At 44.3% G+C, this 19,594-nt stretch overlaps 2 protein-coding genes across 2 annotated transcripts; both read right to left on the reverse strand.

Moving 5' to 3' along the window:
- On the reverse strand, positions 1-1,328 carry LOC124477086 (erythroblast NAD(P)(+)--arginine ADP-ribosyltransferase-like). The gene is made up of 2 exons (XM_047034626.1): positions 1,117-1,328; positions 1-849 (listed from the first exon to the last, which is right to left on the reverse strand). Exons 1-2 carry the CDS (start codon positions 1,192-1,194, stop codon positions 79-81), a joined length of 849 nt encoding a protein of 282 aa, XP_046890582.1. The 5' UTR covers positions 1,195-1,328; the 3' UTR covers positions 1-78.
- A 6,541-nt stretch (positions 1,329-7,869) lies between these two features.
- Positions 7,870-19,538, reverse strand: LOC124477113 (anoctamin-2). The gene is made up of 24 exons (XM_047034677.1): positions 19,432-19,538; positions 17,449-17,621; positions 16,635-16,946; positions 15,330-15,428; positions 14,927-15,099; positions 14,763-14,817; positions 14,582-14,633; positions 13,985-14,040; positions 13,812-13,859; positions 13,632-13,696; positions 12,918-13,052; positions 12,610-12,770; positions 12,342-12,424; positions 11,811-11,822; positions 11,486-11,563; positions 11,259-11,309; positions 10,541-10,615; positions 10,233-10,434; positions 10,035-10,146; positions 9,705-9,762; positions 9,418-9,518; positions 9,129-9,280; positions 8,725-8,877; positions 7,870-7,983 (listed from the first exon to the last, which is right to left on the reverse strand). Exons 1-24 carry the CDS (start codon positions 19,460-19,462, stop codon positions 7,958-7,960), a joined length of 2,463 nt encoding a protein of 820 aa, XP_046890633.1. The 5' UTR covers positions 19,463-19,538; the 3' UTR covers positions 7,870-7,957.
- Between the last annotated feature and the right edge of the window lie 56 nt (positions 19,539-19,594).

The raw sequence follows: 19,594 nt of genomic DNA on the forward strand, positions 1-19,594 counted from the left end.
TGTGTTTTGTGTACAATGTACAATGCATCCAAAACTGATGTTCTTCTGTGAAGTATTACAGCAAAGCAGAAGAGTGATTTAATTTTGGATTCTTTCAATAAGTTTGGCTACTTTGCAACGTAGGTTACTTTTTTTGCCACAGCTTTTCAGTGTATACACAACTTGACATTGAAGGCTGGACCCTTCTTTTGTCTCCATCACCTTGGTGATTTTAAACACCTCAAAAGGCGGTATCAGAACCTCTTCCTCATGTGGAAGTGTAGAGTATTTTTCAAGGGCTGCACCGTGGAGGGTTTGAATGTCGAAGCAAGTCACATTCCCAAACCTCAAGGCTGACATTTTGTTTTTTGAGCTTGAAGTAAACTGGCCAAATCGCATCATGGTCCCTTTTTTGCCGTTGAATACAACGTTGGTTCCGCGGAAGGTTTTCTGCTTGATCTTCAACCATTTTTTTATATTTTTCTTGTTCAGCTTTTGTAAGGCTCTGGTGAGGAGGAAGTGGAGGGAGTGGTACTGGTACCCAGACGTGTACTCCGCCTTGCCAATGAGGGTGGCTCTATTAAAGGGTTTGAAGATCTTGACGTATGGGTTGACATACACATGAATGGCCATGGCCTCCATTTTATCTAGAGGACCTGACGATTTATTCTTGTAGTATGTTGCTGCCTTGTCCCAAGCTTGATCGAAATCCTTGCACTTTTCTCTCTCTGCATTTAGGTATGTCTGTTGGACTTTCTGGAGCATCTGTCTCTCACAGCCCTGATAGTCGTCGTCTACAGAGTTGTCGGTCATGTTCAGAGAGTAAATGGAGACAAGATTGGAGCTGGCTTCACGAAGAATGTGCTGCACCTTGAGAGGAATCAGGAAGAGAATCCATTATACATTACACAAGAGTTCAGACATTAGCGAGCAGTCTACAATACAGTCTAGAAGTTTGTGAGCAGTCTAAAAATACAGTCTAAAAGTTTGTGAGCAGTCTAAAATACAGTCTAAAAGTTTGTAGGCAGTTAGAATACAGTTGAAGCTTGGGATTTGTCTAGAGTAAAGCTTAAATGTTGGTGATCATCTAGTACACAGTGTGGACATTTGTCATCGAGATCAAATAGTCAAACTTACCCTATGTAAGTCTCCGTTTGCTGTCCAAACACCCAAGACAAACAACATGCCAAAGAGCAGCTTCTTTTTTGTCGCCATGACAATGATAAAAGGATAAAACTGCAATACAACAAAAGTATTTGGGATTTTAAGTCATTTACGAATTTAAGTCAAAGCAGAGAAAATATCTCAATAGTAGGGATATATTTTAGTCAGTATAGTTTGTTTCTGTCTTAATCTGCATTCTAAATGGGCTTATATACATCATTGATGGGGCCACATATCACAGCCCCGCCTCCTAACTTCTGAGAAATGCTCTATAATTAGTAACATTCACTCCAACCACTACTTTTACACACATATGCACAAACACACAAGGAAGAATATCCTTTGTATGCTTAATGTTTTGGATTATCAGAATTTGCAACAACATGACATAGACATGTTTTGGCTTCTAATTGGACCTTCAATTTCAGAGACATAAAAATAGTTTAATTCGATTTTGATACTGACAGTTACTTTTAACACATACACAACCCACACATACCCCTCAGGAAACAGAAACCGTCTGTGTGAGAGGCAAATGCCATACTTTATTCTTGCAACATTGTTTGATTTCAATTTGTAGGTGAATCCTTTTTGCCCATCAGTGCATGCACTAATACTGTACAAAAACATACTGCAATGGTTGTAAAAATTACCTGCAGCCTGGCTTGTGTAATATTAGTACAGGCTTTAACTGTGGGTTTGGATGTTTGGACATGATGTGGTCACATGCAACAACAAAAAAGTGATGTGTGCGCTTGGGCACAGAACTTTCAACTTGTTAGCCTACATACCTTCCGGGGGGGACGGACGGACGAGAAACCTTCTTGCATAAACCCACAGACACCAACACCTCCAAAGTTGTCTTCTCACCCTTTTACAAAGCCATTACAAAGGGTTTTCATTTTATGGCCAAACGTTTAGAGCTACAGATCAAACATGTTCCAAGATTTTATGTAAGCTTTGTGAACATCTGTAAGTGTGCCCATTCAAACTGACAGGAAATTGACCTTTTGATGATCACTGGTCACCATAGATTTGTATTTATTTATTATCAGTTTGACCCAATTTGGTGATCCTCAAACATTTGAGGGATTGACAAGGCATGCCCTTTTGACACCACTTGGTAGAGAAAAAAGTAATCATATTTTGGATGTATTCCAGGCCCTTTTGATTTGAACTGGTCAACTGTTCAGCTGTTACTGTCTGTGGGCCTCAATTCAAACTGTGAAAGGCACATAACTTAAAGCTGTTCATTGAATAGGTGAGCAACCCTTTCCCCCTCAGAGATTTTTGAAAATTGTCATTGGGGGACAGTACATTTTATTTACAGATTGAAGATCAGATAATACTAGTGGTCTCCAAACTTGTCTCCAATGACGCTGGGTCACAGCAGACATCAAAGCATTAATTAGAGAGGAAGTAGGAACAGTCCACAGGTTAAGAATTGATGATCATGTATCCATCAAGTATTCATGTTTTTCTTTTATTGCTTCAAACAAAACATGCATTAGACTCTACTGTACATAACATAATAAGCGATGTCACAACATTTTAGACATTAGACAGGAAACGTAGGTACTGCACACAGAGTACTTTTCTTTGTCAATAAAATCTAAAATATTCAAAGTATCAAGCAGTACTGTGCACAATGTGCTTAGTACCATACACAATACAATGTGACGTGTGTACAATATACTGTGTTCTGTGTGCAATGTACATGGCATCCAAAACTGATGTTCTTCTGTAAAGTATTACAGCAAAGCAGAAGAGTGATGGCTACTTTGCAATGTAGGTTACTTATTTTGTCACAGCTTTTCAGTGTATACACAACTTTACATGGGAGGCTGGATCCTTCTTTTGTTTTCATCACCTTGGTGATTTTAAACACCTCAAAAGGCGGTAGCAGAACCTCTTCCTCATGCGGAAGTGTACAGTACTTGTCAAGGGCTGCACCGTAGAGGGTTCGAATATCGAAGCAAGTCACATTCCCAAACCTCACGGCTGACATTTTGTGTTTTGTTTGAAGGTACTCTGCTTAATCTTAAACCATGTTTTTATATTTCTATTGTTCAGCTTTTGTAAGGCTCTGGTGAGGAGGAAGTGAAGGGAGTGGTACTGGTACCCAGACGTGTACTTTGCCTTGCCAATGAGGTGGCTCTATTGAAGGGTTCGTAGACTTTGTGTAATGGGTTGACATACACATGAACGGCCATGGCCTCCATTTTATTGAGAGGATCATACGTTTTTTTCTTGTAGTAACTCTCAGCTTCCATCCAAGCTTTATCGAAATTCCGGAACATATTCCTCTCTTCAGGTAGGTATTTCTGTTGGACTTTCCGGATCATCTATATACACCATTGATTGGGCCACATATCACAGTAACATTCTCTCCGACCATTACTTGTACACACATATTCACAAACACACAAGGAAGAATATCTTCTGTATGCTTAAAATGTTTTGGATTATCAGAATTTGCAACAACATGACATAGAGACGTTTGGCTTCTAATTGCTCCTTCAGTTTCAGAGACATAATAATAGTTTAATTCGATTTTGATATTGACAGTTACTTTTAACACTCACACAACCCACACACACTAACAGAAAACTTCTGTGCAAGAGGCAAATGCCAAATTCTATTCTTGCTTCATTTCATTGCAATTCATAGGTGAATCATTTTTGCCCATCAGTGCATGCACTAATACTGTACAAAAACACACTGCAATGGTTGTAAAAATGACCTGCAGCCTGGCTTGTGTAATGTTAGGACACACTCACACAAAGTCATGTCATTTAGGTGACAGTTTATTCATATAATTTCCTAACACAGAAAATATTGCAAATATAGTTTAGCCTATTCAAGGAAATTTCCAATGAACACAATATAGTAAGCTGCTACAAATTTCTGTATGTATGTGACTGATTTAAGTGGGAAATGGGCACACCCATCAATGCATTGAACCATTCAATTAGGCTTGTCTCTGCACTCAGTTGCAATCCTTAACTGAGATTACAACATCCTTCTGACTGGATGGATAAGAAATTATAATGGTCTTAAACTGATCCGTTTCAACACCAGTTATAGTAAACATAAGCTGGAATCAATAGATATCCTTTTTAATAAACCAAAACAAATGTGTTGGTGGAGTTTCCTTTGAAACTATGTGTAAATCACTGAGGCCCTGCTTCCATTGAAGGTGCACTCAATAACGATCATCAGGAAATTCAAGGCATGGAAGACAGTGGTGCGAGTCTTAGTTATATAATCTGCATGTATACAGACATACAGCCTCGATATTATCTTCACTCAGTTTGTATTTGACTTTTTTTATTGTAATCTACTACCTTGGTGGTATAATTGATCTACACTACAAAAAGCCAAAGCAGTATAAACCAGATTATGTTCTTCTTAGTGAGGTTAGGAAGATCCATCTGCAGCTTGTTCGGACGGCTTTCAAGTCCCAAACTCTCAAGCTTGTAGACTTCATCCGACCTAATTGTGTATCTTCTACACATTGATACAGTTATTTTCATAATATTATTGTGAATATTATTATCCCGAAGCAAAACATCTCCAAATCAGGTAAGCTGACTGGCAGGAACAAGTAGTAAAGTTGTAAAAAAAAACAAAGTTTCTTTTGATATATGGTACATCATAAGGGCCTGATTCCACACTACATACATGCTAGTGATTCACTGACATTACATCGGATCTACACAGACACACACACACATAATACAGACACACACACACACACCTGGATCGTTAGTATAGTTTAGAATAGTATAGTTTCCAGGATGACAATGTGACGACAGAAGTACTGAACTATTACCTTTTCGGTCAAGGCCTTGGAAAACCCAGACTGATTGTGAGGCTTCATACAGTGATTTGGCACAGTCCTCTTTCAAACCAGGTGGTGGCTCCACATAGGTTTGCACACCATGCTCTTTGCTGGATTTACTGAAACATTTAAACAAACGTCAGCCATTAATATTCTGGCAAGATTATTCACTCTGTCAGAGTGTGGATTTAAAATACCCCAGCACATTCAGATTTCTAAAGCACATACTATCCCTTCCTCTGCATTTTACAAGAAAAACAAATAGTAAAAAAAAGCTTTTTTTATTTAATTGTGTTTTTCTTATGAATAAAATCAGTTGTTTTCATATGATCAAAATACATCATGTTAATAAATACAACTACAAGCATATCTGTTTTTTTCAACTAGGTTATGCATGTAAATATGTCATACTTCTTCTGGCCGACAGGGAGCAGTGTTGCTTGGGGCTGAGTAGCAGAGCAGCAGTGACTAAGGTGATGGCTGTGGACAGAAACAGTAGAAAAAGTCTTTTTTTTGGTCTGAAGGATCTGCAGTCATGGCAAAGAGAGCTCCAGGGCTGTTTTAAGTTGTCAATTGCACAACTTTATCCAGCAGGCCATCCTAACCCATTCGACTGGTGTCAACAAAGGAAAATACCTAGAACTTTCCTATCGAAAACTGGAAGCCCTTAGTGGCAAGGTATCAATGTTGCACCTGTCACTTCTCCAACAATGGAGTGATAGGGGGTGGGGAGTTAGACAGCTCAGTTTCTCTGGCTGGGGAGTCCAGTTTTACAGAGATGGAAGGGGGAAGGCTGCAGGGGGGGAGACAGGGTGATGCTCCAGGCACACGGGAGACTCAGCTGGACCATCATCCTCCACTCTCCACCCACCCACCATCATCCTCCACCCCCCTTCCTTGCTCCCCACCTCTCCTTCCCTCACACTGGCGTGTCCCGCTTCAGTTCGCTGGGGGATGGGGGGACACCGTCTCCCAGCTTCGTAAAGCTTGTGGATTGGCTGGGCTTGGCAGAGCTGTCCCCAGCCTCAGGGCCTCTCGGGCGGGCAGGCAGAGTGGAACAGCGGCCCTTGGCTCTTGAGCCTGCCTCTCTACCCGGTGGCCCCTTGAGCATGAACAGTTCACTGGGGGAGAGAGGCTTGGGCAGCGTGGTCGGAGGGTTGGCAGGAGGGGACTGGAGCACATGTGTGGGGGAAAGTGGAGTGTTTGAGAAAGACAGGGGCTTGGATGTAGAAGGAGCCAGAGGAATGTGTCGAGGGAGCAGAGAGCCCTGTGCCGACATCTGCTGAAACCTGGTTAAACTGGTGGAGTGGCTGGGACGGGGCAGGCTGTGCCCGGATTCAGGGCCTCTCTGGCGAGGAGGCAGTGTGGAGCTGCGGGCTTTGGACCTCGAGGCTGGGTCTGTGGGAGGAAGGCCTTTAAGGGAGAACATTGTGATGTTCTGAGCCATGCCTGCTGGTTCTGAGCTTGACTGGAGACTGTGGAGCGAGCCTGCCTTGGACGAGGGGGCTGAGGGGGCTTGACAGACCTTCTGGGAGTCTGTGGTAGGCAACTCCATGTCTGAATCTGCATCCAGACAAAAAAAGATGAAAACACTTTGCATTAGTGCATTTATACTACAAGGCTTGATGAAATACTTGATGAAATATTGAATTCAACAGAATACGTGGTCAATTCTCAACTTACCTAACAGGCCAAGCTGATCCATGAAAGCATCCAGATCCAAACTGACGTACAGCTCTTCTTCTGGCTTCACTTCCAAATCTTTGCCCTCTTCTCGTTCCTCTCCTCCTCCTTCCTCTCTTCCTCCTCCTTCCTCTCCTCCTCCTCCTTCCTCTCCTCCTCCTCCTTCCTCTCCTCCCTTCTCCACCGCTTCCTCTTCGTCTTTCTCACCTCCTTCATGAACTCTCGTCTCTTCCCCTCCTCCTCCTTCCTCTAACACGTCTCGGTCTCCTTCTTCTCCTTTATCTCCTCTGTCTTCTGCCTCCCCTCCTGCCTCCTCCCCTCTCTCAGCTCCCAAGTTCCCAGCAGTCTCCAGGCTTTCACATCTCTGCCGATAGAGTCTGTCCACTTCTAGCTCGCCCTCCTCCTCCCTCTCCATCTCTTCCGGAGCCTCCACCACGATGTCGAAGGTGGGCGGGAAGCGTGGGGCGGCGCACTCAGGGGAGTGGCCTCTGGGACGCCTAGTTTCCTGCTCGCCGCTCAGCAGCAGCTCCATCAGCAGCATGTTCTCCTTCTTCAGCTGCTCTCTCAGCGAGCGCGGCACATCCGGGATCAGCCATGCCACCAGCATGCTCAGGAACATGGCCAGGTTCTGCAAAGACATGGCACAGTCAAGAACAGACCGGATTCTCCAGCCGTAACCGTTCTAGATTCCTTGTAGAAGGGTTGGAGGATGAGATATGTCAGAGTTTGTGAAGGTTCTCTACAGCGACTAAGGTTATTTCCCCCTTTAGAGGGTGACACAATTCAGCACTTGTCCCTTTGTCTACCTGGAAGAAGATGACGAAGGCCAATCTGGCAGCTAGGACAGACCAGTACTGCTTCGAAAAGGTGTATGCATCAGATGCCCATGGAGGATCCCTGTAGTCTTTATACCTGGGGGCAGAAGGAGAGAAGGAGTGGACAGGAAATAGGGTAAGGGGAGAGGCATCATTAGTCTGTAAGATAAACTGTCTCCAACACAAGTTCCTGAATCCTTTGATGAAAGTCATTTCTCTCAGATACAGGAACATAAGCAGCAAGATCTAGTAAGGTACAGAGGATGGAGGGTGGGAGTGGTGTGGTGGTGGTGGGGGCGGGGTCAGCCGGAGGTCCAACCTGCAAATGGAGACTCCCTTCAGAAGGGTGGAGGTGGGCGCCGTGCCCGGGGAGAAGTTACTGATGTTGAAGTAGGCAAGAGAGTGCTCCGTGTAACCGTTCATGTTGCCGTTCTGGCTGTACATAAACTGGTAGACCATCCTGGGGATGAACTCAGACGTGAAGGAGATGACAAACGCCTGAGGGGAGAACAAGGTGGAATAAGGAACACCCGTGTCTTGAACGGAGTCCTGAACAAGCTCCTTAAACTGTAGAGTTACACTCCCCACCCCTGTTGGCCTACATCTATGGGCAAATCCAACACACCTACTCAGCAGCTACAGGAAGTCAATACGTTTAGGACAAACACATTCTGTTGCCCCAACCAACTGTGGATACTTTGTCAGTGTCCTCTTTTCCACTTACATTTGTAATGACAGAGAACTTGCTGATTCCACACAGAATGTTGTACCAAATCCCTGGAGAAAGCATGCGCACAAGAGAGAAGAAAAGGGGAAGGATGGCGAGTGTGCATGAAAAGAGAGAACAGAGGAGTGTGTGAAAGAAAGTGAGCATTCACATGCATGCACGTGTGCCAGTTTGAGCAATAAAGAAGACAGAGAGAGGAGTTGAAGAGTGTAATAGAAAAGTAATTTGTGTGTAGGAAAGGGAAGGCACAGAGACAGAGGGTGAGTAGAAGTACAAGGAAAAATTGTTCACACATACACACTTCCTTACACAGTGTGTTAGTGTGTGTAGTCTACGATGTGCACATAGTCCTGCACTGGGTCAGTAGTTGTGTCATGGTTGTATTTTGGTTGTAGTTTTGACTTGGCATAACATGCGTGGATATAAGGAAAAGGTTGGTTTTATATTGTATGAGAGAAGAATTGTAGGTGTTTGTGTTATGGTTATGCTGCAGTTGTGTTGTGGGTCAGCACCTATGTCTTTGCAGCGCACAGCATCCGGTCTTCGGATCTCGGTGACAAACTTGGCAGCGTCGAGGCGAATCTCAATGACATTGTTGAGCAGAGCAAATACAGGAGCCAGAGGGAAGGACGCGACAAATAGAGAAACAAATCCGTACTGGATTACTGTGGACACACACACACACAAACAGATGAACAAACACACACTTTAATACACACTAGGTGCGTGAGTGACTAATAATGTGAGTGAGAGAGTGAGTGAGTGAGCGAGTATGTGAGTGAGTGAGTGAGTGAGTGAGTGAGTATGTGGTGAACGATTGAGTGAGTGAGTGAGAGAGAGAGAGACAGAGAGAGAGAGAGAGAGAGAGAGAGAGAGAGAGAGAGAGAGAGAGAGAGAGAGAGAGAGAGAGACTCACTCATCTCCATGTACTCAGGGCTCAGGCCTTCAAAGGGCTCCAGGGCGTGATCTTTGTCCCACTGCTGCTTGGGTCTCTTCTCCTCCTCCTCTTCCTCCTCTCCTTTGGCTTTATCCTTCTCTTTCATGGTTCTGTACATCTTTTTCAGCTTTCTGCAGAGAAGCAAAAGAAGATGAGCACATGCTGGGAGAGTGTTAAAGAAAACATGTAAGGAATTACAGCTCGAGCTGGAGTTGCGTGTGTATGTGTGTGTGAGTGTGCATTACAAGACGGGGAAGTTCAAACTCACGGTATAACAATTTCAAAGACATTGTTTTGGATGAGCTGTTTCCCCAGCATGATCATACTGAGCTGGATACACAGCTCAATGAGACAGCCTGGAGGGGCACACTGCAGAGACAAGACACACGTTTCATTTTTCACAAACACACGTACTCTCGAACAGTTGTGTCAAACGTAAGCGTTTGCATCCCCCAACCCCTTTTTTCCCACTGTAAAGCGCATTGTGTTGCCTCCTGGTATGAAATACGCTATATAAATCAAGTTTGACAGTGGAGTGTGGTGTGGTGAACCTACTTCCTCCATACGGAAGTCTCCGAAGATATAAACATAGTCCCCTGGTCGCCCGGAAAACCTGCACAAAGGGAGACCATGGGAGGATGGAAAGGAAACAATGGAGAATTTTTTGGAAGGACAGCCAGACAGACAGGCAGGCAGGCAGACAGGAAAGGTGGGTGGACAGATGGAAGTGCAGGTGGACTGTAGGACCCACAGACTGACAGGCATACAGACACACAGACCGAAGGGCAGCCAGACAGACAAGAAAGTGGATGGACAGGTGGGCAAGCAGACAGACAGGCAGACCGAGAGACAGAGAGAGAAGGGTAGACAGATAAACAGACAGACCTGCCCTTGAAGAAGGCCACATAGAAGATAGGTGCAAAGGCGTTCATGGACTTGAGGAAAAAAGCCTTCAGGATCAAGCGCTCCTCGAACTCGGCCTCCGTTTTAGGGATTTCTGACGGACAGCAGACACAACCACGCACATCACAAGACAGATCCACAACCACACCACTCAGAGGATGTTAAATAGAAACGCATTACCCAGTTCAGTTAGCCAGACAGCAATGGCTCCATAGATCTCATCCAGCACCAACACCACCAGCAAGTTGATAATGATGGCTGTGGTGGTGACGGTCATCCTCACGCTAGCCTTGGCCTCAGGGTCAGGGTTCATAGACCAGCTAGCCAACGTGGAGATACGATACATGATCACTCCAAACACTGCCGAGAACGTTACTCCAATCTGGTACCACACAAATAGAGACAGGTAAGGAAAGGGGCGTGAAAGAGAACAGCTATGGTATGATGAGATGTCTAATATAATAGAAATATACATGTATTAATATTACCATAAGCAAAATAGTGGAGATATTGATAAGGTAACCAGGGAGACGATCCTCAATAGTCAGAGACTCTGGCTCTCTCTGACGGAAGAAACACACATATTACTTGAGAACACACACATATTGAGACACTGTTCTGGATCATGTTTCTCTCATAAACATAAAACATCAAACAATCCCTCCAGACATAAATGAACTGTGCTGAATGTGCTCAAATCTAGGGTACGACAAAGAAATACATCTTGAAATGAATGTCCTCCTGTCATAGTGTGATGAGTGTTTACATAACAAGTAGCGTATGTAAATAGTAGACTATCATTTCGAGAAAAGGACAGCAATAACCTCCTCTGTAAGCAGCTCTCCCACACCTCCCTCCCTCTCTCTCTCCCTCTGTAATCTGGGCTAATCTGAGGCAGGTAAGCAGCTTTGGGCTCAACCACCCGGAGAAGAAGAAGGGGGTTTCCTCTTCATAAATAAACACAGCCACACATAAGACTTCCTTCCCTCAACCTACCTAGAGTCTCGAACATGACATTTTGAGGGTTTATTTGGCCATAGCTACACTATGCATGAGCAGAGCCAAATGTGTTCTGGTGGGTTGGTCTGGATACATTTCATATGTTACAGGCTTACTCTAACCCTTTAGCAACTCCCCTCTTCCCCTCTCCCCTCCCCCCCCTTTCCCCCCCTTTCCCCCCCCCACGCTCCCTGTATGCAGTTGTACCTGTGAGGCCAGCATTTTGTCTCTCTCTCCGCCACCTCCTACTTCCTCCTGCTGCATGGAGAAACCATGTTACTCTCTCTCTTTCACACACACACACACACACACACACACACACACACACACACACACACACACACACACACACACACACACACACACACACACAGACCCCCCCCCCCAAAAAAAATAATAAAAATTGTATGAAAGACAAAGTAACAAATCCGTACATTGCTCTTCCTCTTGTTTGTTTTCATCTTCTGTTTCTTCTCCTGTAGAACGGTTTCATACTCAGGCCTCGGCTCGTCCTGAAACACACACACACTCTCTCTTACACAAGTAATCCATTAACGTAGGTTAAAACACAGGACCTTTGTGGTGTTATTGAAACTGAACAGTGTGTGTGTTAAGATGTCTGGATAGTAGCAAGGAGATCTAGACATCTACAGAATAAAGTACAGTACCAGTCAAAAGACACAAAATAGGAAAATGTGTCCAAACTTTTGACTGGTACTGTATGTTACACTCAATGTAAATACAGTAGAAACCCCCTACCTGCACTCTCTCCTTCATGCAGCAGGAGAGCAACAGAACAACAGAGACAGACATCAACATGAGTCATCACATTCTCCTGACCAGGACTGTGTGTGGGGTGAGTGCTGACACATGTGTATGCCCTCATCGTGTGCTGTGTGCTGTGACCCCACAATCTGAGCCTCATCCAGTTAGCTCACTGCTTTAAGAACATTCCAATCTCATTATAGGCATGTGCTGTCAGCGGTGTCAGTGTGTGTGTGTTGGTGGATGGGGGGGAGGGGAGTGTTTGAGCTGGGAGGATTATTTTGAGACCACCACAACTTTGCACTTTTGACCTAAGCTGTCCCCTGCCCTTGCCTCTGTCATATGGTCAGGATGAGAGAGCGGAATTAAGAGCAAGAGAGCGAGAGCAAAAGAGAGAGAGAGAGAGAGAGATAAAGAGAGAGATAAAGAGAGAGATAAAGAGAGAGATAAAGAGAGAGATAAAGAGAGAGATAAAGAGAGAGATAAAGAGAGAGAGAGGGGAAGATGGTGTGTGTGTGTTTGTACCTCCTCATCCTCCAAGCTGGTAAGGTCCCAACTGTGTTTCAAGCACATCTGCCGCCTCTTCCAGTGTTCAAGAAACAGGGCAGCTACAAACAAACACACACACACACACAGATCATGACACATTACACACACATGACCCCACCGTACACAGACACAATACTTAACACCGGAGATTATTCTTCACATGAACAGAGGGACTAGAGGGCCGCAGAGGACAGAAGGGATTTTAGTGAGGAATGTGTCCACTTAGATCCAGTTCTATCTTTACCCCAGAGGGACATGAAAATCGCAAAGAGGACTGTTGCGCCGTTGTCGAACAGGTAGGAAGCCCTGGCCAGGGAACACACTGAGCTCAGACGCCAGTAATCACACACTCCGTCACACAAGGGACACATGGTGAAGTTCAGACCGTCATCGCATGTCTCTTGACTGCAAGAGAGATGCACACACAAACACACACACACACAGATGATGGAATAAGAAAATATTTATGGTGAAAGGTCAGTGTTTCCAACGTACAGTTTATGTGTATGTGTGACAGAGAGACCATGCACATGTTCGTGTGCCTGTGTGTACCTGGGCACGTTGGTGTCGACCGTGAAGCAGCCATAGAGGAAGACGATGACCCCCAGGACAGAGGGGGGGATGAGGAGCTGGGTGTAGACTCCCAGCCAGGCGAAATACAAACCTATCTGCTCCCCAAAGTATTTCCTGTGGAGGAGGGTTTAATCCAGAGTTAATACAGTCGTGGCCATAAGTTTTGGCAATGGCACATGTTGTGTTTCGCAAAGTTTGCTGGTTCAGTATTTGAGGAAAAGGTTTTCACATGTTTCTACAGAATACAATAAGGCACATTTTGTATTTTCTAAAGCTTTTTTCGGGCAAACATTTTCAATATATACAAATAGTCCCCTCTTTTACAGCAGTCAATCTGCTCTTAAAATCCAATCAGAATGATAGAGTGATTTCACCTGGCTCGAACTAGTTCACATTTCCCCCTGTGCTGATGATACTTACTGAAATTATGTTAGCAGTCATTTTATGCCAAGGCCCAGCAAGCTTTTCAAACACAAAATGTATGTCGCTCTCAATACTTTTGGCCACGGTTGTACACTCCTACGGTACCTGAACTGGGTTATCTCACTGTGTTGCCTAGGGCACAGAGACTTCCACTTCTTCCACAATGTTCGACGGATTGTGTTATGTAAAGAAGCAGCTAATTCTATCCGCAGCTAATTAGTGATAGTGGTCATTATCAGGAGAACACAGAGAGTACTGTCTGGTTCATACCGGATCAAGTCCACAGGCTGGTACTTGTGCATGACTCCATAGTTGGCCCATTCCTCATGGAGGAGCTGAAACACACACAAACACGGACTCGGATGAACAATTAGTAAAATTAAAGAGCAACTGTGTTTCTGTACTGCTGGAGTGTGCTAACCCCAGCGAAGCCCCAGATAGGAGGTTCACCTGTCGATCATTGCGTTGATCTTTCCCGCCTTTCCTCGTGAATGATCCCTGAGGAGAGAGAGGCCAGATTGTCACACCTATGACATCTAATCCTTTAAGTCTGACCTTCAAGTCCTGATCTGACTTTAGTTTCTAGAAAGGAGGCTTGATGATGATGGTGTGATTGTACTCACATCATGTAGAGGGAAGGCAGAATCGTAGACACCATTAGCCAATAATGCTGTGATGCCTGTGAAGGAGGGTTGAACACGGTTAGACAGGCCTGATGCTCCTACTGCTTTGACCCATGATATCATGTAGAAAGTAGAGAAACTAGCAGCTGAAACTACCAGATCAAAAACACTCAAATGAGAATGTAGGAAGCACATACAGTACCAGTCAAAAGTTTGGACACATTTTCCCATGTGTCCAAACATTTGACTGGTACTGTACTCACACATACACACACAGACACACACACATACACATATACACACACATATACACACACACACAAACTGATACACACACAGATACACAAACACAGATACACATACAGATACACATGCACACACACACAAGCAAAACACAGATTGGCAAAGTATCACGTGGTTCACATCACGTATAGTACCAGTCAAAAGTTTGGACACATTTTCCCATTCCACGTGTCCAAACTTTTGACTGGTACTGTATGATCAAACATAAGACACTCTACTTGCTCCCTGATATGTATTACAGTGGAACAACTTTTGGATCTTATACATGTCATCATTTGGATCTGAGAGACTCACCAGTGGTTTGGCAATTTTGTGTGCAGGTAATACGTGACAATATCTCAGCAACCTAGACATGGTCACAGGCACACATGGAAGACAGTGTATAAAGAATGTGAGACTGTCACTGTAGTTGTATCTGTGGCTCTCATCCTTCTGAACATGGTGTGTATTTGTAGCTGTATTTATTGTTACTTACTATTCTGCAGCGTGTGGCACTGTCAAATAGGGTATCTGTCGACTCAATGTCAAACCTGGACAGAATAAAAGTAAGCAGAGTGAGATTTGTGTGTGTGTGGGGGGGGGGGAGGTGTATATGTGTGTGTATATTGTGTGTGTGTGTGAGCATGTCCAGGTATTCACAGGTGTAGTTTTTCTCGGAGGAACGGGTGTGTGAGCGTCTTGGAGCGTGTCTTGGTCAGTGTGTTGGTGTTGTTCTGTGGGTCAGGGACGTCGGGTTGGAATGGCTGGTTCAGCATGGTCCACAAGGAGATCAGAGACCCGGCAATGCCCGTTCGCTCCCGCAACTCATAACTCTGACGAATCAAACAGCCCAATACATGATCCCACCAAACCCCAAATAATCAGCCCGTGAGAGCAATCCTTTTGTATTCTCTTTTCAGTATTCATTGGGTGTACTGTGGTATTCAAATATGAACTAATACAATTCTATTTTGTGATTTAGACATATTTGAAATCTCATTGACTGGAGTTTTAGGTTGAGGATGAAGAGTGAACTTCAGAGTTAACATGGTAACAAACTCACCTTCTTCACCGACACTTTGATCTTCTGAAGCTCCGCCTCTCGGCTGAGTGTAGGCCAGGGAACGTGCAGCCGAATAAAACCTATTCCTTGTGACTTAGTCTAGACATACACACACACACACACACACAGACGTAGTCATGATATGGACATATCCATGATAGCCAGGAATTTAAGATAGCCAAGGAGATCTATGACCTTGATCTGTTTTGGCACAGGATTCCAGTTTGGCACATATGTTCACACTTGGCCAACTAATGTAAGAAGTAGAGTAGAAAAGGCATCTAAAGCAAATAGTGAAATATCAATGATAGCATGTGTTGCATACATGTTTGTATTCACGGTTGCCTGTTCCCTTGTTCTTTTGGGAACTTGTGAAAACATGTTTAGAGGAATGAAATAGTAATTATGTAAGTATATTCATTTTCCGAATATAGATAATTCACTGAACAATTGTGCTTTCGGAAAAGTCGGCCCACTAATACAAATGATTACAGCTGTACAGCTAATAATTTGGCATCCTCACACTTACTCAATACCAAATTCCCCCTGCCAAACTCCACGCGCTTGCTCACACTCACACACACACTTCCAAGTACCGGATCATTCTCTAATGAGGTTCTGTAATCTGGCGTTTGACTCTATACTAACTGTCAACAGTCTTAATCCCTAACCAAAACACCACATGATTTCACACGCAACCTTTACAAGATGATCAGTCTAGACTACAGGAAGTTGTTTGACCGAAAGGAAAACATTATCATATACACTGTACATAAGCCACACTATCTAGGTGAAGCATGGAATTTTATTTTTGTTCCAGTGTGGAGTCTCCACTCTGGTGGAAGCCCTGTTATTTTTGGTTGAGGTTGAAGCGACATGGGTAGTTGTCAGTGATTAAATCCAACCAGGAACTGCTTTGTCAGTCAAGGCAAAGGAGGATCCATAGTCCTCACGGCAACAATTCAACCTCTGGCTCTGTTGAGTCTCTGAATAATCACAGACACAGTGGCTAATTGGTCTGATGGGGGAGACATGACCCTTACTTATAATCAGATAATCAGCGATAATCAGAATCGTAAATTACCACTCCACATAGCTCCTTAAGAGTTGTTCTGGTTGTGGCCATGATGATAAATAAAGCACAGTCCATGTAACCCACACTTACAGAGATCCTAGCTGATCAAACAAAGGCACACAGGTAAACACACACACACACACACACACAGGTAAACACACACACACACGTAAACACATACGCACACAGGTAAAACACACACACACACACGGATAAACACACACACAAACCTCTTTATCTCGTTCAATCTGTAGTCCAGCCTCCAACAGTCCATATTCAAACTCTTCCCTGATGAGGGCCTTTTCTTCCTGACTCATTTTAGACTCCTCCCCCGATCCATCCGGCCCCACCCCTTGCCCCTCCCCCAGCTCGGCATGTGCATCAGATCTCACGGCTGCTGGCATTGGCAGACTCCCATTAGACACAATGGAAAGGCGTGGTTGGGAAGTCCGCCTCTTCTTGTAATGATAGGCCAGAACGTAGTCCACCTTCCTGCGTCCATCGGAAAAGAACAGTCCACGGCCAAGCTCTATGTTGGACTCCTGCAACATCACAAAGATGACCCCTTCTGGATGATAGGGTTCAGGGTAATGTGTGACAGAGGGAGATGTTAAGGCAGGGATAGGCAGAGCTAAACACTGTCAGTGTGGAGGGACCAGTACACACACCCATATGGTGATGGGTCCATCTTTGTGGCTGGAGGAAGAGTTTAGGAGGGATAGCTTACTGGGGGAACTGGAGGTTTTGGAAATGACGGAGTGGAATATGGGTGAGAGAATAGGTTTTGGGGAGGTGTGAGGAGTGTAGGGAGAGAGGAGAGTTGTAAGAAGTAGAGGGGTGAGGAGTTTCGGTGAGGTTAAAGGGGGAGGTTTGGGGAAGTGTATGACAAGTGCAGGGTGAAAGGTTGTGTAGACATGTGTGGGGAGCAGAGAGGGGTACATTATAGTGTGAAGTTTGTGAAGGAAGGTGTGAGGAGTATGGGAGAGGCTATGTGGACAGGTACAGAGGTGTGTAGGGGGTTAGGGTTGGGGTATAATGTCGTACCATAGGGAGCTGCTCTCCTTCAGAGTTGGGGTTGGCATTCGGGTTTCCATTGGCTGTGTCCGCCCCCAACTCTGAGAGTGAGCGGGCGAGTGAGAGCAGCTTTTCTGACTGGATGGATGACGACTCACTCATTCCTGTGGCAACACGCATTCGCTCTGTCCCGTTCCATGCTTCTGTAAGAAAGGACACACACACACACAAACACATCATATACTATAGATTGCGGTACAATGATTCAGTTGGGGCAAATTATGTCTAAATGTTTTTGCATTTAGAATACATTCTTATAATAGTGCAACCTTGCCTCAGACTTGCCGTTACTTTATATTATATGTTATATTTTATTGCATACTGTACAGTATTGTTATAAATATTGTACTTTCTTTTTTAACGTTTCGTACTTTTTATAATAATGTAAAGACTGCACACACTTTTAGAATTCTTGTATGTTACTGTATGCACTGTATCCACTAAAGTAAATTCCTTTTTGTGTAAACTACTTGGCTATTAAACTGTTTTCTGATTCACATTCTGACTGTCCTAAGTCTATGAGGATGTTGTCTTTGTAGTTTTTTTTGTTAGTTTATACATTTTTTCAAGTCCAGCTCATCTGAACAAGATCCTTTTCTACGTTTACGGGAAAGTTTCAAATGCCAGGGAAAGTTGATAGATTAAATCAACACACCCACTTCTCCACCCTCTCTCCTTCCTCTTTTTTACCCATTCTTTCTTTCCAGAACCTGGACCAGTAGTCATGCATGGCGTCCATGAGGACATACCTAGTTCATCCACATAACTCAGAGATCTTGTTTTCCTAACCAAACAAGCTTTTAAATAATGTAATCTCTGGCCATGGTGGTATTCCACTGAAAACACATGGTGTCCATTACCTTACCGGACACTCACCCAAACAGACACATCTGCCTGTGGTGGCTGGCTTAAGCAAATGGTGCCTGCACACACACACACACACACACACACCACAGACACACACACACACACCACACCCGCTGATCCAGGTTTATCAGTTAGTCAGCAAACACAAGCCCCACACAGAAATAGTCAATAACTAAAGTAGAGGTTAAGAGGTCAGACAAGTCTAAACGTCAATCCTCATTTGAAACGTGAGATGGGACTCAGCCATTAGTAACACAAACCTATCTACTTAATTAAGGCAGTCGGAGAAAACAAACATATCATGCTGACGTGTTTCTGGTCCTTGTAAGCGTATTTTCACTGTCCTACCCTCACCTAATGGACGCGGTGAGGTCAGCAAACAAACCCTTTTGCGCTCAAGCCACACATGCGTTCACATACTCACACCCACGCGTTAGTACAGACACACGCATACAAATACGCCCATACCTGCTCTGACAGGTGCATGCACACACATGCGCGTACACACACCACACATTAACATATTACTCCCTCCTGTAAAGATAGAGGGGAACAAGAAAGGGGACTCATGGAATAGACCAGATTACACAAGCACTGCTCCAAACTACTAGCTCGATCACTACACTTTATAAACACAATATAGCTCACTCAACTTAAGTGTGATTTATTTTAAAAATGAATCGTGTCTGTTCGGAGAATAATCAAGACATTGACCCTGTTCTGCCCTATTGAACTTCAGTTTAGCAACGAAATAGCTCCTGGATTTAATGACATGTGGGCAACTATGTCTAGTTGGCTAGCATTAACCAAAACAATGCAAAGCTTTTATTAAAATCCGCAGAACACAACAACACGCTCTATAAATACGTCTTTAATTAAACGCTCAGGGGCGCAACAGTTGTCTGCACGCAGATGGTCGGATCAACAACCCCACGAGCACCTGGCGCATACCACAGCGTGAGTCACCGCGGGTAAGGATTTAAATATTAGCCATAATAAAGATATACATCGTAAATTATCCTCATTTTCGTCATTAAACATGACAAATAGAAGAGAGAGAGCAAGAGAGAAAAGGGACGTACTCACCAGTGCCAGTGGAGAATCTGTTCATCGCCATGGAGTTGGAGAGAGAAGCGCGAGGCGCAGCGCTGAGATGGTTGAAAATCCGCGCGCGTTCCCGCACCAGGCTTAACGCGCGCGAGCAGGGCGGCTAATTCCCTTACCATCCGAGGGATGGAAGGGAATTATA

This window comes from Hypomesus transpacificus, chromosome 14 (genome assembly GCF_021917145.1).
Source record: "Hypomesus transpacificus isolate Combined female chromosome 14, fHypTra1, whole genome shotgun sequence".
In the NCBI taxonomy this organism is placed as follows: Eukaryota; Metazoa; Chordata; class Actinopteri; order Osmeriformes; family Osmeridae; genus Hypomesus; species Hypomesus transpacificus.

Bases quoted from the DNA above. Each gene is read 5' to 3' on its own strand.
- LOC124477086 (XM_047034626.1), bottom strand. From the start codon at position 1,194: ATGGCGACAAAAAAGAAGCTGCTCTTTGGCATGTTGTTTGTCTTGGGT. The intron at 850-1,116 runs GTAAGTTTGACT...ATTCCTCTCAAG, and splicing joins CAAACGGAGACTTACATAGG to GTGCAGCACATTCTTCGTGA.
- LOC124477113 (XM_047034677.1), bottom strand. From the start codon at position 19,462: ATGGCGATGAACAGATTCTCCACTGGCACTG. The intron at 13,697-13,811 runs GTGAACCTCCTA...TGTGTGTTTCAG, and splicing joins ATCAACGCAATGATCGACAG to CTCCTCCATGAGGAATGGGC. The intron at 8,878-9,128 runs GTGAGTCTCTCT...GTGTGTCCACAG, and splicing joins CCCTGAGTACATGGAGATGA to TAATCCAGTACGGATTTGTT.